The 26906-nt window shown below is 42.5% G+C and overlaps 1 protein-coding gene across 3 annotated transcripts; it reads left to right on the top strand.

The window, feature by feature from the left end:
• The first annotated feature begins 51 nt into the window (after positions 1 to 51).
• rftn1a (raftlin, lipid raft linker 1a) lies at positions 52 to 26585 on the top strand. Of its 3 annotated transcripts, none has more exons than XM_079653219.1 (10): positions 52 to 283; positions 7435 to 7586; positions 14736 to 14919; positions 18008 to 18116; positions 20466 to 21159; positions 21735 to 21938; positions 24386 to 24495; positions 24691 to 24794; positions 25791 to 25866; positions 26137 to 26585. In XM_079653219.1, the coding sequence occupies exons 2-10, from the start codon at positions 7439 to 7441 to the stop codon at positions 26551 to 26553; spliced, it is 2046 nt and encodes a 681-aa protein (XP_079509345.1). In that variant the 5' UTR covers positions 52 to 283; positions 7435 to 7438; the 3' UTR covers positions 26554 to 26585. The 3 variants fall into 3 exon arrangements, with proteins under 3 accessions (XP_079509345.1, XP_079509344.1, XP_079509346.1); XM_079653218.1 differs by having other exon boundaries at positions 20466 to 21162; positions 26137 to 26582; XM_079653220.1 differs by lacking the exons at positions 52 to 283; positions 7435 to 7586; positions 14736 to 14919 and adding an exon at positions 17666 to 17885 and having other exon boundaries at positions 20466 to 21162; positions 26137 to 26582.
• Positions 26586 to 26906: the final 321 nt, after the last annotated feature.

The following is a 26906-nucleotide window of genomic DNA, read 5'->3' as shown; positions in this document are numbered from 1 at the left end:
GCTGCCTCTCCTCCTCACACACACGCTGGTGACAGAGAGGGAGACGGTGTGTTTATCATGAGCCGCCCGTGAGATTCAGCAGCAGTCAGATGTATACTTTCCAAATGGAGGATTCATGTTCAGCTCACATTGGATCTCCAGCATCTGACCTGATGTGTGTCATTTCTTAGCAGCCGTGACGAGGACAGACATTAAAGAGAGGAGAGAGGGGCTCACATCGACACAAGTGAGGAGAGCTCTCAGTACAGAGAACACACCGAGCAGACTGGGGACCACTTGGAAGGTGAGTGCAACTCTTGATTGTTAATTTATATACCTACAAAATTTACTTATTAACATTGTTGACATTTATGAGTATTGGCAACATGATTCACCGGAAGTAAATTAATATATTTTTGTCTTTCTTATCGAGCCATGTGCATTTTCTGGCTGTACAAAATGAGATTTACTAGCGTTTTAAGAACTTGGAACAGAGTTAACGACATGTACAGGCGGAAATACCCTATTAAAGTAAAGGTCAGGAGTCATCTTTTGAATCCTTTCACAATAAAACTCTTGTGACAGAGAGAAATCCTTTGAGTTTAGACATTCAGCGGCTCGTCTGATTTGTGTGATGTTGTGTGCCATTTGTTATCCGTGGCGGAACGAAATGAATAAGCCCTCTGCTGCTGGCTGTCACAGGTTGAAGTGAACTCAAGATATGCGTGACGGAGTAAAAGTCTCGAGCGCAGATGGAAGAGGGGGCTGAAGTGTGCGTGTGTGTGGGCGCGCGCGCGAAAGATTTGGTGCGTAAGCAACCTGTCATGTATCATTTCCATTTCACTAAACTACCGGCGTTAACGGGCAGCATCAGCTAGCCACGTGTTGGGAGAGTGTGTGAGCGAGTGTGTGTGGGGGGAGAGAGAGGTTGAGGTTGAAAACACCAAAGAGGGAAAACCAGAAACATGTAATTTCAAGCAAGGCTGCACGCACAAAATGCAGCGGGCATCAATTAGTTACATGGCTATGTATGGGTGCTCGCCACCATATAGCTTGGGAATCTATTAGGAAGCACTATTCAAAGAAATGTCTAAACATATAAATTATGGATTTATGGAGGTGGAAGAAGTACTCATATCTTATAGTTAAGTAAAAGTAGAAGTACCAAAGCGTAGGAATACTGTACTTTGTTACAAGTAAAAGTCCTGCATTCAAAATGTGAATCAAGTAAAAGTACATAAAGCATCAAAATGTACTTTCAGTACCAAAAGTACTCATTATGCAGATTGGCATATATATATGTGCTGGTTATCGATGCATTAACGTGTTGTTTAAGCTGGTAACGGTGCAGCTAATTTTGTTGTTGTTGTATACTGCAGGTTACCTTGTGAATATTACTCCAGGTGAAACTAAAGTCCTATGTATGGTTTATATTTCATATCATTAATTCAAATGTGCAAAGTAACTAAAGATATCACAGAAATAAGGTGGGGTCAATATTTACCTGTGGTTTGTAATGGGGTTGAAGTACAAAGTAGCAACAAATGGAAATACTCAAGTGCAGTACAAGTCTGTCAAAATTGTACTTAAGTAAAGTACTTAGTTACTTTACACTGCTGGATTTATGTCCAAGCGTACCTCAGGGTTTAGTAAATTGATTCCCAGGTCCTAACAGCTTTCCTCTGTTAATAAACTGTTCTTTTTTTTGGACAAGAATAAGCTTTGCGACAACCAATACATCAATGTCATAATTTGTTTTTTATCCTCCCCATGCAGCCTCATTAAAACGCCGTTTGAGGTGACTACTTTGTTGCTTGCAGGAATCACACCTCCCTCCAGGCAACTTGACATGCTCCCAGTCTGCTCTCCGTCTGTCTTCCTCGCTCTCTCTGTCTTTCTCCCCCTTTCTCCCTTCCTCCTTCTTCTGCTCTTGCTGTCACCCCCACTATCAGCAGCATACCCCACCCCTAGATAGAAACTGAGTGGAGCTCCAACCCAGTGGGAGGGAAGCCCACTCCCCAGGACTCAGTCTGTCACCTCTCATTTAGAAATGCATTGAAAAACATCACATATTATCATTATCATTAAGGGTTTATTAACAATAATGCAACCGTTTTTATTGACTTACCTCTGTGTTTTTTGCTGGTAAACAATCACGCAGCTATAAAAGGGAACTTGATTCAGAGTCAAACTGCTGATAGACTGAATTCCTTGCATAGACATTAGGCAGTGCACTCACAGGCAGTAGGAATTATGGCTTTCAAGCAGGCCCATAAATTCCTATAATAAAGGAGAATGGAAGCCAGTAAAGACAGTTTTATTTGCGGATGCTTGTTGTAAATCAGTTTTGTGCCTAGGATGAAAAATACTCAACACAACTGGCAACTGCTTTGTATTATATGCAGCAAAACACTTTTCTTTAGGTGGCATGACGTAGTCGTGATCAACAGTTCTGCATTACATTTTGGTCTTTTGAATAACAGCTCAATTTTTTTATTTTTTTTATTTTTTTTTTCTAACCTGTGTATCCTTGTGACTATTATTATTTTTGTTGTTTTGTTTCCCATTGTAAAGCGTCCTTGGGTCTCTTGAAATGCGCAATAAAAATAAAAATAATTATTATTATTATAAAGACCCTTAATTAGTAACATATGTAGAATCCTTGAGTAACTGTATTTGTGTCATTGTGTTATGTTCCTCTTTAAATTTGTATTTTCACATTGATCTTGTAAGATACGTCTGTTGTTTTTACATTGTTTTACATTGCGTTTACATTGTCAATTGTGTTTGTTGATTTGTGAAGCCCTCTGAGACAAATATGATTTGTGATATTGGGCTATATAAATAAACTTGAATTGAATCTGTGTCTTGCAACTATACTGGTTTGGCTGAGCTTCGACTACCAATGGGCATTTGTTTTATTTGTTTGAGAAAATCAGAGAAGCAATTATACACCTTTTTTGCTCTTTCCTTCACATCCCTAACATTTTGCTAAATGCCACACTGCTATGTGCATTGGCCCTTATTGTTAATGCTTGGGCAGATTTGTTAAAAAATTGGACTTATTCCAAACAATGTTTTTAGGGACATGTGTAAGCGCAGAGTGGCATTTGCTCTGCTAAGCCCATAGTTATTGGGATGCTTCAAAATGCATTATCACACTCATACTGTAACCACAGAAGAAATGGATGGGATGAGTTTAAAAATATTGCATTTAGAGTTAGACCATTAAATCAGCCAGTGTGTTGGCCATATTATTGGTGTACTGCAGATAAATCAGTATTGATGTATATAGCGGCTTACAAATAACAAGAAATTGCAGAACAGAAACAACACATCCATGTTTGAAGTAATTTAGAAACTATGTCATTATTGCTTACTTATTTCTTATCATAACAGCTGTTCCTACCTGTAGTTAGTCAGCACAGTAGGGGATTATGATTAGTGAGCTTATATTTATATACTGTAATTGTTTGGGAACCAACATGTGAATTGAAGAGGCTCCCTGATGGTTCTTTCTATTTACTGTTAATTTCCCCAACCCTCTGTGCCCGTCTGTACAGTAGCTCTCCCTCTGCAGCGGATAAATGTTGTTTCTTGGAAAGCAGACTCCCCCCCCCCCCCTCTGAGTGGCACGGGAGGTAGCAGAGCAGTGGCATAGCACAGACGGATTATACTCTCGTGTAAATCTGCTGTCATTTCAAAACTCTCGGTTACAAGAGACTCTCTAATGAGAAGCCCTCTGCTACTCCGTGTCTATCTGCCTCTTCACTCCATTCTGTCGCTTTCACTTCTTTCATCTATCTGTCTCTCCCGTCTCTCTGTGTTAAATGGAAGTTTTTTTGCTGTCAAGGCCTTTTTCTGTCTGTATGCTTGTGTGGAGAAGCGAGAGATTCTGTTTGAAGTCAACATGTAGAGAAAAAGGCCTCATATGTTGCGAAAAGGCCTCGAGTCTAGGAGGCGCTGGGAGTTTCCCCGGTGCTCCAACCACTTTGGTTTTTCATTCCACGTTGTGTCCAATTACAGAAATCTGTTTCTAAATGGTGCAAACAGAGTTCATCTGTTAAAGCGAGGCCTTATGTTTTGAAACTGAACCATCCGCGTACAATAAAAAGGACAAAGACATGTAGGATCTAACAGTAGGGCTGGAGGCTAGTCAAGACTAAGACTACAGAGCCAATCAGGTTTAATTTGAGAGCAATAAATCCAACGGCCCGGAGCAAAATAGTAAACAAGATATTCCAAATGTTTATGATTTTTTAGCACTGCACAATGCATAAAGACATTTATGAAAATTGAGGTAATTTGCAATGGGGTAATACATTGTATTAAGATGGGTGAGAAAGTCTCTCCCCACAGACATTTCTCTTACCCTATTTGCCGATCTTCACATTGTCTTCCTCCCAATTGTCAAACAGCTACCATTATTATCATATTTTAACTACATTGTTCTTCTTTATCCTATGCTCCACCCTAACCTCATTTTTCCCAGCCACAGATTATGCCTGATAAATATTCCCACATTAATCTGCCTGTGCTGACAGAGCGTATTAAAGCACAGCCCTGGAGGGGAAATGTGTAGCAGTGGATATATGCTCCAACTTATTCATGTACCAGGACCTAGTTGACTGTCTGGCTGTCTGTCTGGAGACAGTGTAATAGTCTTATGGGACTTAAAAGGCTCAGCGGGGGAGCACTTTGGCTGTGAAAACTCATTTAGCCACCAGACAGAAGGACTGGACAGACGGAGGATGGCTGGAGAGGGTTTGAGGCCTGGGAGGGAGCGTGGAAGGACATAATGTAACATTATAATCAAAGATGTTTTATAAAAGAGACGCCACACTAAGAGTCAATTTCCTGTATCTTTGTCACATGGGCTTTACCACAACCGCGCCCCTTCAGGAGACTGGCTTCAGGTCTGAGCCCATTAACTCCACTGGGAGAAGTGAACACAGATTATTACTGATTCCTTGGCCCCATAGTCACCAAAGTCAATATTGGCCCCATCTTTTACAAGCTGCATGACTTCCAAAGATTCTGACAATAAAATGGTTATTTTCAGACAGAAAGGTTTGGAGAAAACATTTGTTCTTCTGATTTGTCTGTCCCAATAACACACAATCTCAAAATTGTTCAAAACATTGCGTTAGTATTAGTCAAACTGTGTCGAAACCTTAAGCTAACATCAACTTACATTCGAAAACGACCTAGCTTACCAATTATGGTAATGATAAGCACATTTTTTAGCTCCATATCTAATGCTAGCAAAATAAGATATAAGTACATTAGACCATGCCCATTTAAGGGACAGGAAGTTTATACCATTTCATACCATTGGCGCCAATTGTAAAGCGTTATCTTTTTTCTTATTAAGTATCTTTGTTATAATGTATCTACAAGAAGAATTGAGGACAGTTGAAATGGATGGTTTGACAATTATGAATTGAATGGCAGAATCAAGAGAGTAGAGTTAAGGGAACGGGTCGAAGAGGCAATACTTGAGGGAAGCTATGAAAACAAAAGTGGACAGATTGAGTTAGAGTAAAAGTCAGGGAAAACTGAAGATGAAACGGGTAAGGATTGGAGCTCTTGTAATCATTGGTTTGGAAAAAAAAGGAAAGACATACATGATGAGTACTGTCAGACTAATCAATGCCATTGTACCAGGAGAAAGAATGGAGTTGTCCTAATCAAGGATGGCGGAGAGAAGCCCAGCAGAGGCCATAGAGAGAAAGAGGTGATTAAGGCATGGGTCAGACAGGAGCAGAGAATTGAGCGATGACACATTGAAGAGCTAATGCGAGTTTGAGAGAGGAGCACGCACAGGTCAAGAGGAGAGAGAAGTGGTGGGAGGAAAAAGAGAGGGAAGATTAAGATGAGATATACTGTTGCCTCTCTGTTTCTCCTCCTCTTTCCCAAGCTTCACCTCTATGTCTCCATTGGTTTGTCCTCATTATCAAAGAGCATGTTGTATAGAAAGAATAATGGCTCCTAATTGCTTGTTTTTGCAAATTTTAAAATGACAGTGTACCATTTTAAGACAGATGAGGTATGACAATGTCACGTAGATGCTGCCTTTTGCAACTTTGTAACCTTTTGGAAATGCACTTACCATCAAAGTAAGTCACCAAAACATGTACACACACACACACACACACACACACACACACACACACACACACACACACACACACACACACACACACACAAACACACACACACACACACACACACACACACACACACACACTGGGCTTAATGTCGTCTGTCAGGATCGTTAGCCGAGTTAATGTCTGTGCACTTGGCCCAATGGGAGTGACTGTGTCATTCGCCATGCTCCCTAAACAGATACAGAGATGCAGATATAGACCTGCCTCTAGGGAAGACACACACACACACACACACACACACACACACACACACACACACACACACACACACATATACACACACACACACACACACACACACACACACAGATATGCAGATGTGGACCTTACCGTGTGGCACTTACAAGCCGTGGCAGACGGGGATATTAAGCGTAACCGTGGTGATGGTTTGAGTTTTCCGACGCTGTCACATCCAATTAGCTTGATGATATTTGACCACGCCCTTCTTCTCTTGTCCTTTACCCCTCTTTCTTGTCCTCTCTTCTCCCAACCTGCACCCATTTGTCGTTCATTCACTTCCACTTACCAATTCTCCCAAAGGACTCACTTCTTTTTGTTTTTCGTTTTTTTTCCCCCATCTTTTTTCTAAATTGCCTGTTGGAGAGGAGGAATTTAAAAGGAAATTTGAGCCAATCTTCAAATTGTGTTTCCAATCTCCTACGCTTGAGGGTTTCTCCTGGTGCTTACAAAATCTGAAAGACTCTTACAATACCATAGATTCCTTTGTGCGACAAGGCTACTTGCATCAACATATAAATTGGTTAGCAGTAAAACATGTTTAACGTCTCTCCTCTCCTCCCCGTCTATCTAGTCACATGTCGCTTTGCTTGACAGGGCAGGAAATCGCTCTCGTTTCTGCTTTAATTCATTCTGATCAAACATGTCGCTCCCAATCAGCGCCATTTGATTAGGAGATGCCCGTATCACAGCCCAGCAAGCAGGTAATGGCTGACACTTTCATAATTCAGCTTTGCTGCAGCATGTGAGTGTGAGGAAAAGAGATAGTTAGAAGCATACATTATTTCCCACAGCTTGAGTTCACACGTGAGAAAGCATTCCAACTTGTGACACACACACGCACGAACGCACACTCACACAGAGACGCGCACACACTCTGTTGGAAGTGCTAATATGTTTTGTATATTTAGAAACTCAATTTCTCCCTCTTGAGTCTTTGTTAGCACTCTCACTGTGTTTTTCTCTTTTCATCTCTCATCTTTTTTATTAACACTTCTTTTTTCCTCTCCTCTCATCACCTCTCCTCTCTTCCTCTCCTAAATCACAGAGATATGGGGTGTAGGCTTCCTAAGTTGCGGAAGGCAGAAGAGAGGCGAAGCCCGGGTAATATCTACTCCACCCTGCGAAGGCCTCAGGTGGAGACCAAAGTGGGCGTGGCATACACCTACCACTTCCTGGATTTTCTGCTGGGGAAAGAAGGTAGGGATGAATCGGTCAATCATTCCCATTTACCAGTTCTCCTGTGAGCACTAAACATTGTACATATCTCCATCTATGTGTGTTCCTTTGGCTTGGCTCCTCAGTGAGATGAGATATCCATGTGACTTCCTGTCTCCCACACTTGCATTCTTGAAATAGTCATATGCTGCTTGTTTTCTCTATCAAAGACCAAAGATAATGATTGTGATTTAGAAATTCAAGCATTTTGTTCTTTTACCAGAAAATACTTGGATAGAGATCTGTCAATCACAAGGTAGTCCCGCCCTTAATAGTATACTTTCCTCGCACAATGTACAAAATGAATATTATGCTCCTTTTAAGAAGAATTACAACCAGCAATTGAAACCAGAAAGTCATTATACATATTTGTAGCAAAGCAAGTTAGTACAAGGACATTTTGTCATACACTTCTATACAATAGGACTTGTTTTTTCACCAATTAGAATGAATGCAAGTTTAAGGATCTTTCCAATTTGTTTCACTTTTCACACCCTCAGGTTGACACATTTACAGCATATATTCTGTTTTGTGTTAATTATCCCAAAATGCAGTGCTTTTAGCTCCCAGGATGACGAGGTGATGATGATGATTCCTAAGTGTGTGAAATCACTTTAAAATGTGCTGTAGGGAACAGTGAATGAGAGAGAGATAGAGAAGGCCATTTCGGAAAAAGAAACGGCTCAAATGAGAAGCACAAATCTTGGCCATCGGATTCAGCAGATAGTCTCCATTCAAATCAGTTTCACATTTGTCGAAGTTCCACTCTGGCGAAGGGAACACGCTCCAAGGAATTTGCTTCACATTTGGTCCTTATTCAACGGAGATATTTTTGCTGAGAACCTTTTTTCTATAAGTATGGTTGCCTATACTTCATTTTTCTGTTGAACCCTGCTCTGCGTCGTCATCCTGAACCCTGCCTACAGTGTTTGTGTGTTCCACTCGTAAAATATCCACAGTCGCTGTTCCAACTTTAACCACTTAAATGAAATGTTTAGGTCAGCAACTCTGCAGAACTGTGTGTGTTTTTTTTATACTGTAAGTATCCGGAGGGTGAAAAGTGGCTTAAAAGCTGAAGTTGTGTCTTTGTGCGGCTCTTGTTGCAGAGTTCAAAGAGTTCTCTCTAATTCTCAGATTCAGCTATATTGTTCAGCAGCTGTAGCCGTGCCCGCCAACTTCCCCCTGCCTCCCCCTCCCACGATGACAATACACTAAAGCTGATGTGTGTATTAACCACATGTGTGTGTCTAATAACGTGTGGGTGTGTGTTTGTTTGTGCGTGTGTGCATGCTCGCGGCGTCTTGAGAATGTTTGATGAGAATCCTCCAGAGGCATCTGGTTTCTAAAAATACTAATTCTGCCATTGTATCGGTGTGGACTGCAAAGAGATGGAAGGGAAGGAATAGAGAGCCAAGGAGGAGAAACAGATAGTGTTAAAGCGGATAGATAAAAAAATAATCACCTTTTTTTCCCCCTTTTGGTTTAATACTGCTACAAGCCTTCTCTTTGCACTCCATCGCCCTCCTCGCTGAAGCAGGTGCAAGTTGCTCATTGAAGTGGTTTTTTAGAGGAGTCTCCAATACAGCACTGTAACAGACAGCAGGCAGAGTGCCACGGCCAAGTGGTAATTTGTCTGTTTGCCAGTCGGCTTCATTTCCAGCCAGCCCTATTATGTTTGGCAAATTGGTTAGGCTGTAGTGTTGGCTGAGGGAGATCTGGCAACTCCAAATGGTGGTGGTGACCAAAACAGACAATAGACATGAGGATTGCTAGTCTTTCTCTTTGCTGAAGGCAGGAGCAGCAGATAAATTGTCAAATCGCACGGGCAGCAGATACAGAAAGACCACACACACACACACACAAACACTGCTCTTACAGTCGATGCCGGTTCATTCACACTCACACAAAACACTTTATAGCACTTAGTCAACGGAGTTAGTGTTATCTTTCAACCAACAGGCAGGTCATTTATATGGTAAACTCACTGACGATACCTGAGCTGCTTAAGATGGGTATACTCTATTTTAGGATAAAAACAGCTACTGTGAATTGATTGTGTTTATGTGTGTGGTGGTGAGTGGGTGTATGCCTGCCTCTCTCTCCCTCCCTCCCTCTCCCTCTCTCTCTCTCTCTCTCCCTGTTTCCCTCTCCATTTGTGATAGAGAGACCAAGAGAAGTGAAGGATTCCTGAAGGATTATCTGATTGTTTGTGGAGATTGAGAGACCTCATTCCCAGCAAAGGGATTTATTTGTATGTGTGTGTATGTTGGTGTGTGTGTGTGTGTGTGTGTGTGTGTGTGTGTGTGTGTGTGTGTGTGTGTGTGTGTGTGTGTGTGTGTGTGTGTGTGTGTGTGTGTGTGTGTGTGTGTGTGTGTGTGTGTGTGTGTGTGTGTGTGTGTGTGTGTGTGTGTGTGTGTGTGTGTGTGTGTGTGTGTGTGTGTGTGTGTGTGTGTGTGAGGCAGATAGAGGAATCTGTATGTCGGTCTATGACATTGAGGAAACCCACGGTCAAATCCATGCTTTAATTCAATTTGGCTTCCATTAACTATATTATTTCCCTGCCAGCGTCACACGACGACTCCTACACAGTAATGAAAAACAAATATGTCAGCCGATGCCCTTCCGAGATACATTAGATAGATATAGATAGATATATAGATATATAGATAGATAGATAGATAGATAGATAGATAGATAGATAGATAGATAGATAGATATATAGATAGATACTTTATTTATCCCAAATTGGGAAATTATTTTGTTACAGGACCAGTGTGCTCAACATTACAATACAAATACTTACAAAGTGGAAAAGAGTTAACAATTAAAGATAAATTGAAAATGAAAAATAGTATATCAAATATAAACAATATACACATCCTTCTGGATAATTAAAATGTTGTGTCAAAAATACCGTAGTAGCAGACTTTACTGTAGTTGGATATTTATTTTCCATTTCTAAAGTGGAAAATAAAGTGGAGTGCGGTTTGTAACTTGACCTCTGACTGGCGAGCGATTAAAACTCGGCAGAAACAGTGTAGCTGATAATATAGAGTCAGCCTTTGTTTTATGAGCTTCGCTCTTACTGCCGGAGTGCTTTAGCTGAAATATATTTCTGTCAGTGACTCGGCCCTACTTGCTCTCACTGGGTCAGAGCGACCCTGCGGTGAAGACATGGAGGATGAGGGAAAATGTTCGGCCTGCGCTTCACGCATGGACCATTTATTTGGTTTTCTCTTATTCTACAGAGTTGTCTTACTACTCTACAATCGCCAATCTGCTGCACCTTTACACCCACTTTTACAATAGGTGACATGATTGTCATTACTTCCTTTTTAACATTGATTGCTCATCTTGATTTGCAGTCATGAATGTTGAGTATGAAAAGTAACAGCCAGGTGTGACTCTTTAACCCTCCTTTGTGTCGAAGCTGCGCTCGGATAATGAGCAAATCAGAATGTAGAAAGCGGAACAGGAGAAAGGAGGAAGGGACGCAGGACAAAGGTGGTGTAACCGAGAGCAGAGGGTGAGATAAGGGATGGCGCATAAAAACGGGAGAGATACCAGCGAGGTCTGGAGTGCCTCGAGAGTGAGGGGGTGTGAGCACGAGTCAAGAATCTTGAAGATGTGTGAGGAAGTATGTGAGGTGTGATGCTGCGTGACTAACGCCGGGCTCTGTAGCAGACAGTGAGGAGCTGAACTCTGCTGATGACTTTCTGCCGCCCTGCGGAGAGGGAGACCCACTCGGCTCATTAAAACTTGCAACATGTGGCTAATGCTCAGCAGTGTGTGTGTGTGTGTGTGTGTGTGTGTGTGTGTGTGTGTGTGTGTGTGTGTGTGTGTGTGTGTGTGTGTGTGTGTGTGTGTGTGTGTGTGTGTGTGTGTGTGTGTGTGTGTGTGTGTGTGTGTGTGTGTGTGTGTGTGTGTGTGTGTGTGTGGGCGGGTGTTTGTGTGGCTTCTTGCTACTGTATACCTGTGGGGTACTTTATTTTGTCTGGAGGTATAGGCTATGTACGTGTTGCTGTGTACGTGATCCACACCTGAATGCTCTGATACATATTTCCTCTGCTGTCAAAGACTGATATATGTTCGCTCTGCCTTATGCGGTACATCTTTGCTATCAGAATGCGTGTGTGATGTATTTGGTTTAGAGAGCAGGCGACGTGCAAATCCATCAGTTTGCGAGATCTTTGCTGCCTGACACACTTTTCCAGGCATTTTTTTTCTGAAAGATTGTTGATCTGACTTTAAATCATTTTCCTGCATTTTAGCAGTTTCCGTCAAAGATGGCTGAGAGGTTCACAGCATCACACGTACACGGTAATCTATGCGCCTTAAGTGCCACGCTGTGTTCTCACCAAAGCAAACCTGCTTTTTTCCTCCTGCTTCTACTGTAGGCTACTTGTCCAACATTTGAGTCAGATGTTTTCTGTAAAGCGGCCTTCTGAAGAGATCAGCCCCCCCCCCCCCCCCCCCCCCCCCCATTTTGACAACGTTTAGATGCTGACCAACAGCTCTCCTAGTCTGTGGCTGCATTCCCAAAAACAGTAGGGAGCTCCTGGTTACAGGAAGCTGATTATTTTATAGTCACTGTTTTGGCACATATCCTAGCCTAAAACCTCTGCAAGTCATTAGAAGGCTATTTAAATAAACGTGAACCTCCAGCAAGCAGAGGGATAAGCCTTGAGGGTAGCTGTGAGTAGTAATCCCCATGCATCACCTAGCAGGCTTAGTGCGAACTCTTTCTTTCCATTCACACACGCACATAGGCAAAGATGGTCCTCACACTCGCTGAGATACCGGGGCACACACAGGATATATGTTTGCTTTAAAGTCATACACTGAAACTCAGGGATTTTGTGCAAGGAATGAATAAGACCTTTCAAGCAGCAGCAGGGGGGACGACTCTCTCACTCCAAATGCAGATTGTGAAGTCCAGGGTCAAAAAGTGAAGCGTCGCACACGACACATGGCGGCTGTCGTTTGGTCAAAGCTTCGGGTGGGGACTGAAATAGCAGAGCAGAGGGGATCAACAGCTGAACAGCCGCTCTGATGCATCTTGAGTCCATTAAACAATGTCTGTATCTCCCTTTTAAACATGCATGTATGGGTGATGATGATATTAAAGTGTCTGGAGTTGATGAGAGAAGGCACTACATTTGAACTGTACTGACGTCACCCTAACATTACTTTTGTCGCAGTAAGACTCCATTATTTCCAGGGTTAGACACACAGTTTGTCCCCTTTTTACCTCTTACTTTTCAGTTAATCAAATTCAATAAAACTCAGCAACGGTATATACTGTCGTTTTGTTTGTTGATTTTAACCACAGTAATGGGATTTTTTCCCTTTTTGAGCTATTAAAAAGGGCTTAAAAATCTAATTAAACGTACAATAAGCCGATACCAAGCTCTATGATCTGTATATCCTCGTACTTTTTTTTCCACTTCTTCTCTTCCCTGACCCTCAACCTCACACAAACACTCCATCACACATCTCCAGGTTACTCTCCAGATGCATGCACACTCTTTTGTGCACGTCTACACCCCCCCCCCCCCCCCCCCCTGCCCTCTCTTGCTGGCACTATAAAACTCCACCCGGCTTTTCTGCCCTGAGCCGTTCCCATTCTGGAGCGGAATTGCAGCCTCCCCTCTAAATCCCACAGTGGCAGACAGTATAAATGAAGTTTGTTTCCCAGCCTACAGCGCTGAATAACACCCTCATAACTTCTGTTTGCGTTGCCTGAATTAGCTGCGATGCCTTGCCCGCGTCTCGTCGGTGGGTGAGTGCCAGCCGCGCAGGGCTAATGACGGCTAATGACTGTTTACGGTGACAGGATCGTTGTTATCCGCCCGCCACCCCCCACCCCCCACCCCAGTCTCCAGCTGTTATTATTGTTATCATCCTCACTGTACTGCTTTTGATAAGTCCCCACACACACCCGTTTAAGTGTTAGCTTGATGAAAGGCCCTCATGGTTCCAAGCAGTTATGCCAAGTGTGATGTGATGGTTGGATTTTTTATCAGGGAGTTTTGCCTCCTATTGTTTAACTGAGATAGAAGTCAGGAGCGTGTGTGTTCTTGTGTCCTCGCATGCTGGCCAGCCTCTCATATGTGTGTGTGAACAGGCCTCATGATGGAGAACAAATTGAAAAGGTGTGTGTGTTTGTGTGTGTGTTTTGTGTGGGTCTAGCTAATTTATTCAGGTTATTTTCTCTTCTCCAGACCCATGCAAATGAGATTGAATTGGAAAGGATGACAAGCATTCAGGCACAAACAGACAGCCTCATCTCTCTCTCTCTCTCTCTCCAACACGACTCTGCTAACTGCTTTCTCCTTTTCTGTGTCACCCTTTTCTTCACTTCTCTCATCTCATTTTCCACGCTTCTCTCTCTCCCTCTAACACACACCTGGCTTCACTCAGCGATACAGAAACACACAGCAACACATGCACGTGTTCCCTTTTAAAAGCCAGTGAACAGAGAGGGAGCTTAACTACAATGCACTGACCCTGAGAGGGTGGTTCTAGCAAACAGCGCGCTCTCCCTCGTGGATTTTGCCGTGACAGTTTGCTCCCAAACGATAAGCTCTGCTAACCATGTTCCACTGAAGTGAAGGGGGTTTCTCTCCATTGTGTTTGGTAATAAGATAACCAGCTCTGTGTTAGCGATGGCTGCTAATACCTCACTTTGATAGCATTGCCATCCTTTTGATGTATGTGCTCTTTTTTAAATATATTCCACCGCCTGTTTGTGTAGGTGTAAATGTGTTCAAAAGAGCATTTTCCAGTATGAGAAATTGCATTTTTGTCGTTGCACATTTGCCTCCGTGTGTTTGTTTCCCAATAAACAGGCTGTTGGTGACAGTGGAGACAAAGGCTAATAGTTCTGGTGTAATTACTTTCAGATTTAGCGTGAAGATGCCATGTGTTGTTCTTCAGGGGGAATTATCATAATGAAACATGCCCTGTCTCTGTTTATTTACACCCTTTGTCCTTTCTTTTTTTCCTTCCCTTTTTCCTCTTTGTTCCAGCGCTTCCTCTCTACCAATTTCCCCTCAGCCTCTTTTGTAACCTGTCATGTCCATTTCTTAACCATATGCTTCTTTCTCCCCTCCCCTCTCCTCCCTCCAGAGGTGCCGGTGTCATCGGTGCTTTGTCTCTCCTCCGTCAGAGAGCTTCCTGTTCAGGTCAGGGAGCTCTACGCTCAGGGTTTTGTCCTGGTCGCCGTCCACCCGTTTGTCCATCCCTGCGGACCTCGTAGCGCACACATCCAGCGCCAGCTCCACCGGGCCGTGCTGGTCCGAGAGACGCCAAGGTACACAAACTAAACACACACTGTTTTTCAGCTTTTCTGTCACAAATTGATTAACATAGATGATTTACAGCCACTTTACACAACGGTAAGAACAGCTTTTGCAACTTCATTGTTTTGACATGGAAGCCAATTGAGACCCATTACCACAAACTCAATTCTGCGCCTCACCTCGTTCCCTTGATGTAAAATTAATTGCAGATGAGTCAGCCACAAAAACCGGCTAACTTTAGCTCCTTGTCCCAATTCTTTCTCTTTTGACTATGCATGATACTATACTGTACTGTGCGCCTGTGTTTGCTTTCTATAACCCAGTTATTCTCTGGAGAAAACCTCAATATTCACGTCATATTTGAGCAGAGCATTATGTTCATACATCCCTGCTATCAGCTCTAGTACAGCATGCAAGCTGAGCTTTATTCTCTGCATCACGTCGTGGAAGTGAGTGACAGATTTGCTCAAAACTAAATCTATATTCGTTCATGCAGAGTTTCTGTTGGTGGACTTGTAGCTATGTTTCAATTTCAGTCCAAAATGATGGATCTTTTTTCCTCCTAATGGTTTTGGCAATGGCAACGTCTTTGGATGGCATTTTTGGGACATTTTTTGGGTCCAGGCGTAATAATCTCAACAACTATTGGATGGATTTCCACATTCGTGTGTCCCTCAGGATGAATCCTAATTACTTTGGTGATCCCCTGACTTTTCATCTAGTGCCTCCAGGAGGTCAGAGTTTTCACTTATCCTGTGAACTATCTTGACATCTTCCAGATGGATTGTTACAGAATGTGCTACAGACATCCATTTTCCCCTCAGGATGAATTATAAAAACTTGAATGACCTTTTAAAACCTTTAACTTCTCTCATCTAGTGCCATCATCTGTTCAACATTTCAAATTGCCCAATTATTTTGGTATATGACCCAATACATCTACTTAATGGCCCCAAACCTCAGCTTCACTTTTGATTTTAACGAAATAGCAAAGGTCAGTATACTAACATGCCAATATTAAAGGTGGGGTAGGTAAGTTTGAGAAACCGGCTCGAGGTACACTTTTTGTTATATTCCATGGAATGCTCTTAACATCCCGATAGCAATGAATATCTGAAGTGCTTTAACAAAAAATCCATAAAGAAATGTCATCTGTGGAAGCCGTAGTACTGTAAAAAGTACGACCAATCATCTGAGCCGGCCCGGCTAAAATAACTGGATGGCCTACCTGCCTGTCAGCCCTCCATCTGTGCACAAACTTATCTCGTGCCCTCATTGGTGATGTGCCCGTTTGTGTGTGTTGGAGGAGGGGCTCTGTTATGGGGGTTATTCCCTATCTTTATTCAAAAGCGTGGTATTTAAATTTGAGAGCATAATTTATTGATTTCTTTCCTTCAAACCCTCTCCTCACACTCAAATAGTGCCTGCTTGCGCTTAGATTTGCTCTTCTTCTGCTCAAACTGTACGCTTGCATTCAGATATATTGCTGCTTACAGAATCTGAGAGCAGACATTTCACGAGCGCTCAGAAACAGCCTGAGTGCGAAGAGAAGGTTTTAAGCTGGAACACAGGAAATCTGTAAACAGCAATATATCTGAGTGCAAGAGTACAGTTTGAGCAGAAGCAGAGCAAATCTAAGTCCAAGCAGGCACTATTTGAGTGTGAGGACAGGGTTTGAGGGAAAGAAATACATATTCTGAACGTGAAATCAATAAAGTATGCTCTCAAATTTAAAGACCACGCTCCCATAAGGAAGTGGCAGATTTTTTCCGGCTGTGTATTTTCAAATTCTAGCGGACTCGAGTTGGTTTCTCCAAAATTACCTACCCCATCTTTAAGTGGTAAAAATGATAAACATACCTATTTATGAGAGGGAATATAGATATTTGCAATTTATAGTATTTGGAACATATATTTATCACTTGCTAGTAACATACAGTTTACATAGGAATTTATATAGAATTCCAAAAACAGTGTTATTTTTTTGACATTTCCTAAAACATACCGTGTGCAAGTAATCTACATTACTTTAAATGATGCTGACTCTCTTTAACATATCAGATTACAAAAACTTTTCAATACAAAAGTGTGTGTCCCAAAGTGTGTCACAAAGAGAAAACATAGTTACATATGTTCCCTCCACATGATATCAATTTATTTTCTTCGACTTCTTCGCAATTAAAGGAATTATTTAGCTAAGTATACCGTTTTTGGCACCCTCCTGTGTTCCTTTTATAATGTGAATCTAAGGAATAGCATATTGCAGACACACTCATTCACACACAAACACACACACACACACACACTACTGCACACACAGGTGCCGGGCTGCTCCTTTGATGCCCCTCCTGCCAAGTGGTCCTGCTGCTTCCAAGCACCTGTCACCGTTGAGACGGCTGATTGCATCATCAGCACTCGCCAGAGGGGAACGGCGCGCTGAAAGAGAGAAACCATCTCTCCATCCTTTCATCTGCTTCCTTTAGCGATGGCTGATCCCCCTTTTCTTTTGTCCTCCTCGCCCCCCTCCGTCGCCTTTTAACTCCGCCTTTTATCTACCCATCACCGCCATCCCCTTTCATCAAAAATCCTAAAAATGAAAGGGAAAAAAATCTGACAGAAGTACTGTTTCAAATCTGTCTGCGAGTGTCACTCACGCCTGAGAGCACAAGATATTACCACGGCCTTCCCACTGACCTCAATCCAAATGTGAAGAGGCGTATCTGAATGCTGCTTTTATGATGGTCTCTTGCAGTGGGAGAAGAAGGAAATTCAGTCCCTTTTTCTGTCTAATAAGTCTATTGTGATCATGGTGAATGTGTGCTCTCGTTTAATGGGAAAGTCAGCCTGTACCAGAATTGCCATTATGTTTCTCCTGTGATCATTCTGGGTCAATGAGCAGTTGTGAACATGTGTGCCTGAATCTCATGTAGTCTGGAGGTGGTGGAACTGCTCTGGTGATAATGGACAGCCTGGAAATGTAATTTAATAACAGTACAAGGACACTTTTGGTTGATGGGAGCAGAGATGAAGGGAACTAAATTACATATTAATGTTTTATACTGAATATTTGTTTAAATTCTCAAATTGTTCAACCTGTAGTTCAGAGAAGAGCCAACTGAGGTGGTCGAGACAGCGCCTGGAGACAGATGTGTGTGTGGCCAGTCACCAGGCTGCTGAACCAGAAGTCATCCAGAGCTATGTCAAGAGGGTGAGTTCATTATTTAGCATTCAATTCAAAAGTCTTTTTACTGTAATTACTAGGGAAGGTCAAATAGGATGTTTGCGCAACATGGTATTAACGATGAGGTAAACAGGTTAAAGGGCCTAACATCGCCACAATTACTCAGAGGAAAGGCCTTTTAGTGAAAACAGGTTTCGGGCAATAAATGCTTCCTTTTTAAAAGAAAAACTAATTTACATTCACTTTTATATGTGAACATACTAGGGAGGCTGTTTCCCTCAATAGGTATTCCAAAACCTCAACTATGGCTATACCATATTCTCTAACTGCAATTGGAAACGGTTTTATAGTTATATGAGGCCAAATATATCTGTGGCACTAAAAATAGTTGCTGGCTAATGTCCATTGAGTCAGCTTCATTTGGTCAAGAAACCTTACTGTAGTTATAAAACATGTAGGTAAGCAGAGAGACTTTATGAAGTCTGCTCCTCATCTCTGCCTGGGTCTAGTTTCTCAATCATTAGCTGCTGCTGCTACAGTAGTACAGCACACTGAGTTTCCACTTGTTGTGTAGTATAAGGTTGCAGGAATGTGTGAAGAACAGCCTCTCCTTGTAAACTGTTGTGAGTCTGACAATGTTCTTGGAGTACAATACTAAAGAAACAATGGTGAATAGTTAGTATATACTTTGTGTGACTATATGAACAAAATAGAGTTATGAGAGGTTGGGTGGTACACTACACACCATGACATGGATTTGATGTACTGATGTTGCCATGTTTGCAGGAAAGCAAAAAAAACATGTGCAAGAAAACAATCTGTTTACACCCGGCTCCCCCTTGGATATGCTCTGTATTTGTTTTCCTGTGTGTCTCTCATGTTGTCGCAACACTGCTGCTGTGACAGTGGAGAAACATTATGGGGCTCAAAGGGCTACAGGCAACTGTCTGTAATTGCCTGTCTGTGCCATATGGTAACCCTGTCTCTAACAAATAAATGGAGGAGGAGAAGAACAGTGATTTCCTTTCCTTCTCATTTAAAAAAAAAAAAATGGATCCCCACTAGTTGCATCTCATGTGACAATGCTCCATATCGTGTAACTAGGGAACAGAAGGAGGACCTTTTATAATGAATGGAAGGTCACAGAGCTATGGTTTACTATAATGAGACGTAACCCTAAGATACCCCGCCAACCACAGCGTCATCACTGGCATTTATCAGCTGTAAAACTCACTTTTGGTCTCCATGCTCATGAATTCGCCAACGGTCCCACAATGGGAAATGAAAATGTGCTCTATTGAATAGATTTGCATCTGAACACCCATAGAGCACAAAGGGAAACCTGATTGGATGGAAATGCACATCACTGAATATAATGTGATAGGCTCCGGCAGCGTGACATGAATAACCAATCGGATCACAAGCTGCCAGAGAGAGTTCTAGATAAGAAAGCAGGAGCGGCACTGGGCAGGCAGAGTGACAGGCTGGTGTGAGTGTGTGTGTGTTCAGTTTTGAAATTCTATACTTCAATTTCTCAAGCCCTCGCCATCCCACCCACTCTCAATCTGTCTCGGGACGTACTCATCAGATAAAAACTGTGTGACTTTGTGTAATTGCGAGGGTGTCGGCTGGTAATGGAGAGACTGTTAATATATGTGATTGCGTGTGTATGGATGAGTGAAGTGTCAAGAGCAGTGGGGTAATGGGGGAAGATGTGTCTCGTTATTGTTTGGTAGTAGTTAGCAATTTGATTTCTCTCCCGTCGAGCCTGTCTAAAACTGTCAGCTCAAATATCAACTGACAATTAACCACCAGTGCTCCATGGGAGGGAGCGGCACAAACACACACACACAACCCCCCCCCCCCACACACACACAGGCAAAGTACGCGTACACACACGGATGCGTTGAGATAATGAGGTCCCTTTGTCATTTGAATATTTGATCTTTGCAGATGATTAGCTAGGTTGTTATTCAGCTGAATATCTACTCTGCGTACGTCAGCCTTTGTTTGTGTGTAAATGAGGCTTTGTTTGTCTGACTATAGAAGAAGAGACAGAGCACATGTATCTGTGCTGCTTTGAAAGACGCCTTTTTATTTAATCGTTTATTTGGCAGGGACAATGCACAGTAATGAACACTTAAAACATTCAAATGTGTCAAGCGTAACAGTGCCAGATTTAGCTTTGAGCTCATTTCCATCCGCAGTCCCTCACATAAAACATTTAAGAAGTTTACATTTTTACAAACATAGCAAAAACAAAATGCATGATATGCAAAAGAGCAAGAGCAGCATACACAAGTATTTTTATATTTCCAAACCTCTAAATGTATTCTAGTGTGAGTTAATGTTGTGGTTATGCTAAACCCCTTACAGATCCAGGATGTAGCGGAGCAGGGGGTGATGTTTGTGGGCTTCCTCCAGCAGCCAGGCGGAGGACCCTGCTACTCAGGGAACTGGGACCCTGAGGATCTGTCCTCCTTACATTCAAGCCCCTCACCTATTCACCGACATCCCTTCAGCGCTAAAAACAGCCCAACAGATCCAACAGAACCACATCATAATGAGCCCGGGTTAGATCATGAAGGTGTAGAAAATCACACACAGGACGACGAGACAAGAGACGTCATTCCTCTGAAACCCATCCAGAGTTTAGAGCTCGACCAAGAGGAGGCCAGTGAGCAAATCTTCAACGAGTCACTAGAATCAAGGAACCAGCATCTCAGCGGTGTGGACACAGTTCTTAAGCGTTCAAATCAGAACCCAGCAGAAGCCCAGGTGAAGCCGTTGTGTCCCAGCCCTCCAGAAGCTGCAGGTATAATCAGACAGCAGGGAGGCCGTCTACCAGACCTCCAAGAGTCCACAGAGAAACATTTGGATCTTTCCAATCAGACAGACAGACAGAGCTCGAGCTCCTGCAGCTGGCCCAGCTCTCCTGAGCTGGATCGAGGCACGGAGAGAAAGTCCTCCTGCACAGAGGGGCAGAGCAGAGCGACGACGCACAACAACAACCATATCCGGATCAAGGGATCAGAGAAAGATGGGAATGCAGCTACACCCCCAGCGCAGGGTAGTAAGTTACCAGCTTCCTGTTTGCAGTGAGGGAATGTCACTAAATAAGAATTAGAATACCTTTATACGTCCCTCAGAGGGGACATTTGCATTTGTTACAGCAGAAAAAAGCCAAAGACAGCTTAATATTACCCAAAAGCATGCATTAAGAGTAAACACTCAAACACTTTTTGCATATATAATATTTCTATTTTAGGCCCCTTTTGAATTATATTCCACTTAATCTCAGCTGCACATAATGATACTTTTTACTCCACTGATGATGATGATGTGATCATTTATATAACTTTGCAGATTTAGAATTATTACACATTTTGAAATCAACTAATAAATAAGGATTATTATTGGTGAGCTCGACCATCACCAGCTTCAACGTAAAAGTCGTGAACACATAAATAAATATGTACTCTGAAATTGTAAATCCTGCAGTGCACAATGAGTATTTCTACACTGCAGTAATACTATTTTAGATCTTAGTACTTCTGCCCCCACTACCTGTTTCTACTGGGGTTATTAAATAAAAAAGCCTCATTATGCAGAGTTCATTTTGGCTTTGTGTTTGTGTGCCTGTAGGGATGCAGCTCTTCGCCTTGTACAACCACACGGAGGAGCTGAACACTTCTCTGAGGTTCTACTCTCTCAGGGTGCCGCTGCAGGTGCAGAAGGAAGCAGGGCTGATCACAGATGTCGACACAAACTGGCTCGACCACATGACTCAGCATTTCACCAGCGGGGCGCACCTCATCGATGGGTTCTTCCAACTTGAAGACAATAACGGTATGGTTTGTGGCCATAGCAATTAACTACTGCATATGTCGTCCTTTTTGAAGGGCTCTCACTCTAGATCAGTGGTTCTCAACTGGTGGGTCGCGGACCCGTTTCGAGTGGGTCACGGATTTGTGAGTGAAGAAAAAAAAAGTTGATTGATTTTCTTTTTTTTTGTGGAAAAAGTCAAACTTTTATTTTTGAAGGCCTGATTTTCTAACGCTGTACATGCAGTAGGCGTTGGACTGGAAGTACCGGAGACCATAAACGGTTTAGAAAACTTCTGTTGTAGTGATCATCTTCTCAAAAAAACATCTTTGCTGATGTCGACCCTAACCCACAATTCAAAGTAATTCACACAGACTCTCTCCTCTTTACTCTTCTCTCTGTGAGGAGCAGCAAGCTGTCAGAACAAAGTGAAAAACAAACAATGGCATAAAATATTATAAATATGTCGGGTAGTAATAGATTTATTTATTTTCTTCTCAGAGTGTACCAGAATGCGTAGTTTATATGTTAGTATTTCTAAAAATCTCCTGGAGGAGAATCCCCCCAGACCCCCTTCTGGGGTTGGGTTTTCAGCATGTGTGCCTTTTTATGTTATACAGTTCAGCTTTGATTCCATCCTCTCATTAAACCTTTTTTTTTTAAAGCATACTTTAGTTCTGTGAAGGGATATACGGGATATATGCACTGTACTTCACTTTAATTAATAATGTATGCTGAAAATCGTATATATATATTACAGCACGATTTTTTGTTGAATTGGTTGTGGTTCGAAATATTGGGTCGCGATTTATTGACAAAGTAAAAAGTGGGTCCCGAGGCCTGACCAGTTGAGAACCACTGCTCTAGAGTCACACATGTAGAGCATGAAACATCGAATCAGAAAATGTACCATAAAGTACTCAACTTTAATCTTTAATAGCTCTTGATGGAAGCTACAAATCCTCCGGAAAGATAAGGTTACTTGCAGAGTTGGGGGACGATTACCTGCGGGTTCTCCAATACGGTGGACCAATAAGGCGGACACCACATGAATTAAGAATTGTAATGTTTTATTTCCATAGCCCAAGGAAAGAGCTGTTCTGTAGACAATGAGTGAGAGGCTGATTTCAGTTTCCACAGAGTTTTTTCTTTTTACCCAAAAGAGCCTTTTTCCATTGTAGTATTCCCGGTTCTAAAACTTGAATTGTCCCAATTTATTCAGCATATTCCCCTTGGTATTCTCAGTGCATAACATACAGTAGGCTATTCCCTGATGTATTATGGATTCTATGGAGCAGTTTCAGACTCTATATTTAATGACATCACATTTGAGTTTTAGCACATCTTGTTCCGATTTGAGGGGGGTAGTTCATGTTAAAGGGGACCTATCATGCAAAATGCACTTTTTGATGTCCTTTTATACATAAAGATGTGTCCCCGGTGTGTCGGAGAACTCACACAGCGTCAGAAAATAAAACCCTCTCTTTTCCTCTGTTCCCAAATCTCTAACAACGGGGCTACAACGGAGCTGATCCAGATTTGCGTCTGATATGACGTAATATCGGAAATGTAGGCTGGCTTTACTTACACCCACGGCCCAATCAGAAACGCTGCTATCAGAAACAATGCCCGACTGTTTCGGACGTAATATGGTCGGTGTTACATTAGCATCGCTAACACTCAGAGCTAACCTGTACTGCACAGAGCATGTGTGTGAAGAAGCAGGAAATAAAAAGGAACTCACCTTGAGGTATAACCGGCAAAAGAGAAAGCCTTTGAGCTCCATACTGTTTCAGAAATAATCCTTGATAATCCATGATATGGCGTTTCATCACCGCAGTATCTGCCGGTAGAATCTCCCGCATGAGCTCAGCGCCCTCCTTTTTTTTTATCAATCTTTTTTTTTTTAAAGCTTTATACCCCAAATCAGCACTTTTGAAACAGGAATAGAGGGATATGAGGCATGGCTAGAATGGGTGATCTGTTTGGTATTTTGAGCAAAACACTTAGACATATATCTGAGACCTATGCTATTGCCTAAAAATAGCATGATAGGTGCACTTTAACACTTTTTTTTTTTTTGTTGGATTGTCTTTGTCCATGGATGGGTGTAGTTACTCTTAAACACATTCACTTGATCTTATCAAATAACCATATGGATGGTTGCAGCTCAAACGTAACTTTTCACCAAACCGCCTCACCTTTCACAGCATTGACAAGATTAAGGAGCAGCTCGGGCTGTAGCCGCCGCTCCACTGCAGGGTAATGGATGATATCCATGGAGCGACGTGAGTTAAGTCCGCGGCTTATGCCATAAGTCACTGTTCAGTCACCCATGGTATAAGTAGGCTTAAGCCAGAGGGAACAGGGGGATCAATAGTGAGAGATTGTAGAGCGGAGATGAGCTTGTAACTCCTGTCTGACTCGCATACATCCTCCTCTCTTCATCTGACCCTGTCCCGTTTCTCCAGACAATGGCGTTTCATCAGTGGACAGTGTGTTCATCTTCCAGAGCTCCGCGGAAGACGCCACACACACCTCCTACGACGCCATCGTGGTGGAGCAGTGGACCGTTGTCGATGTGGGTCTTTTGAGTTTTTAATACTCTGTGCACTTTGAGGAATCCTTTGTGACTGAAGGCTTAAGCTGTTTTCTGTCAAACATTACTTGAAAGAGTGGAGATGAAGAAATGTAGCAAGTGAGCTTACGGCTGAGTTAAAATAGTGTGTGTGTGCGTAATGCCTTTTCCTCAGTGTTTTCTGTCTCTCATGTCCAGGGAGTTGTGGTGAAGACAGACTACATCCCCCTGCTCCAGTCTCTGGCTCCCTATGGATGGAGGCTGATGTGTGTGTTACCCACACCCATTGTGAAGACCAACAGGTACAGAACCACACCCCAACGTACCCCTGGTGGAAAGTATTTACTCAAGTACTGTATTTAAGTACAATTTTTAAGCTCTGGTACATTTCAGAGGTAAACATTGTAGTCTCTACTCCTCTACATTTATTTGACAGCTTAGAATTCTAGTCACTTTTAGGATCATGGATAATAATACACATTTGTTGAAGTTCAACACATTTCACGGCACTAAACCAGTGTTTTTCAAACTTTTGGGATTCAGACATCTTACACAAAGCAAAAAGTGTATTTGGGACACATTTCAGATTCAGAGTTACTCCATTAAATATTTATAGTTCCCTCTAAACATTTCAAGAAATGTTCAAAAGCTCCAACTTTTCACCAAAAAGAAAATATATAAGTCCCAAAAAGTTTTTCTTCTGTCCTCTCCCATTAAACATCTCAAGCATGCTGCGTACACATTTAGCTAATTACTTCATGTCATATATAATGTATCAGTCGGGACCACATTTCTATTTTAGCTTTAACTATGCTGTGCTGCTACTACTTACAAACTAGGATTCTTACGCTAATGCTGTATATTTGCATTTACTGAAGAAAGGATCTCTGAAAGATTCCACTTTAAAAACCTTAAACACACCTGTCCTTTACTTTCTCTATATATTCACACAACTAAGGACTAATTAGTGCTTTGTTGATTTTACAGTCTTTTCGCTTATTTTTTTTGAATCTGCCTGTCTGGTTGTTTTTGGGATTAGGCCTGTCGGCGTAGCTTAGACACACAGAACAGATGGTTTAAGATCTGACAAATAAAGATCATATGCTCGTCTCGACATGAAACCGCTTATAATATCTGCCGCTGCTGCGAACAAAAGCGCCGTCGCTGACGTGCTGCTGTCTTGTAACCTGTCACTTTCCGAACAGCAGCGAACAGAATCTGGATTTCAAAAGTGACAGATTATAACAAAAACAGGTAAAAGTAATAATAAAAGTGCTGTTTCCTTTTTCTTTCTGCAGTGACGGGAGTTTGTCGACCAAGCAAATCCTCTTCCTTCAGAGACCCGTTCTGCAGCGCAAGAGAAAAGACTTCAAGGTTTGTTCCCCATTGTCTTCCACCTCCGCCTCAAATCTGTCACTTGTGTCTGTTCTGCCTTTAGGATACAGGCTTTATGTCACAGAAGGTGCCATTCAAAAGTTGTTACTAAACATGAGACATACAGCAAATAGAAACACTCAGTATAAATGTCTAATAATAGGCGGAGATATGACCTCAAACTGCACAGGAAAGAGGCATCAATGAGAGAGGCTTTGTTGTGGTTTGGCAGGTGTCAAAACTGCCTCAAACACATCTCTCTGGTTTCAGATGCGCAACCTCAGGGGTCGCAGCAAGGCGAAGAAGAAAACTACCGGGGAAACGGAAGAGGAGAGGGAGAACATGTCCCCTCTGATGGAGACGGAGATGGACAGGTTGAGGAGGAACTCAAAGGAGGAGGAGGAGGAAGAAGAAGAGGGGAGGAAGAGCAGGGGCAGCGTAAGGAGCGAAGGTGGAAAGGAGAGTGAAGAGGATACACACCATCAAAGGGGCTTCTGGTTCTTATCGGGGAGCAGGGCTTCTGTCGAGGAACAGGAAGAGGAAACCGACGTGGACGAGATCAAGCTGTCCGAGCTGGAGGAGTCGGTGAGATGGACAGATGTGTGCCAGAGAAGTGACGGGGGGGTCAAGGAGGAGGGGAAGACAGAGGAGAGGATCAAGCAGCAGCTGTTTTCAGGCGTCTGTTGACACATTGGGCACAAAGCAGGCGAGGGTGGGGGGGGGGAGCTGAAGCCTGTTTAGAGGATCAAAAACAATGACTTTTAAAATAACTTTTTGTTCATCTGGAGTTTCTTTTTGTTTCCCTGACAACCCAGATGTAGTCATACTGTTCCTGGTCCTGCACTGTTGCGAGTCTTTGAGGTTGTAGATCCCAGATTTGGGAAAGTGTTGTGCAGTTCTCTGCTTTGGGTCACTGTTGCTATTTGGTGTGTTTGATTATATGAAATGAATCTGTGCAAGGCTGATAGAGAACCACCTCCACTCCACGCCTTAATTCTCTCGTTGTATTTTAATACTTTTCTTGTAATAGGATTGTTAAA

Source organism: Notothenia rossii (assembly GCF_949606895.1).
Source record: "Notothenia rossii genome assembly, chromosome: 10".
NCBI lineage: Eukaryota > Metazoa > Chordata > Actinopteri > Perciformes > Nototheniidae > Notothenia > Notothenia rossii.
Note: the sequence above shows the minus strand (reverse complement) of the source record. Positions and strands in the feature narration are given on the sequence as shown.

Coding starts and splice junctions, on each gene's coding strand:
- rftn1a (XM_079653218.1), top strand. CDS start 7,439: ATGGGGTGTAGGCTTCCTAAGTTGCGGAAGGCAGAAGAGAGGCGAAGC. Junction 18,117..20,465: donor TCCAGAGCTATGTCAAGAGG/GTGAGTTCATTA, acceptor AACCCCTTACAG/ATCCAGGATGTAGCGGAGCA. Junction 25,867..26,136: donor GCAAGAGAAAAGACTTCAAG/GTTTGTTCCCCA, acceptor CTCTGGTTTCAG/ATGCGCAACCTCAGGGGTCG.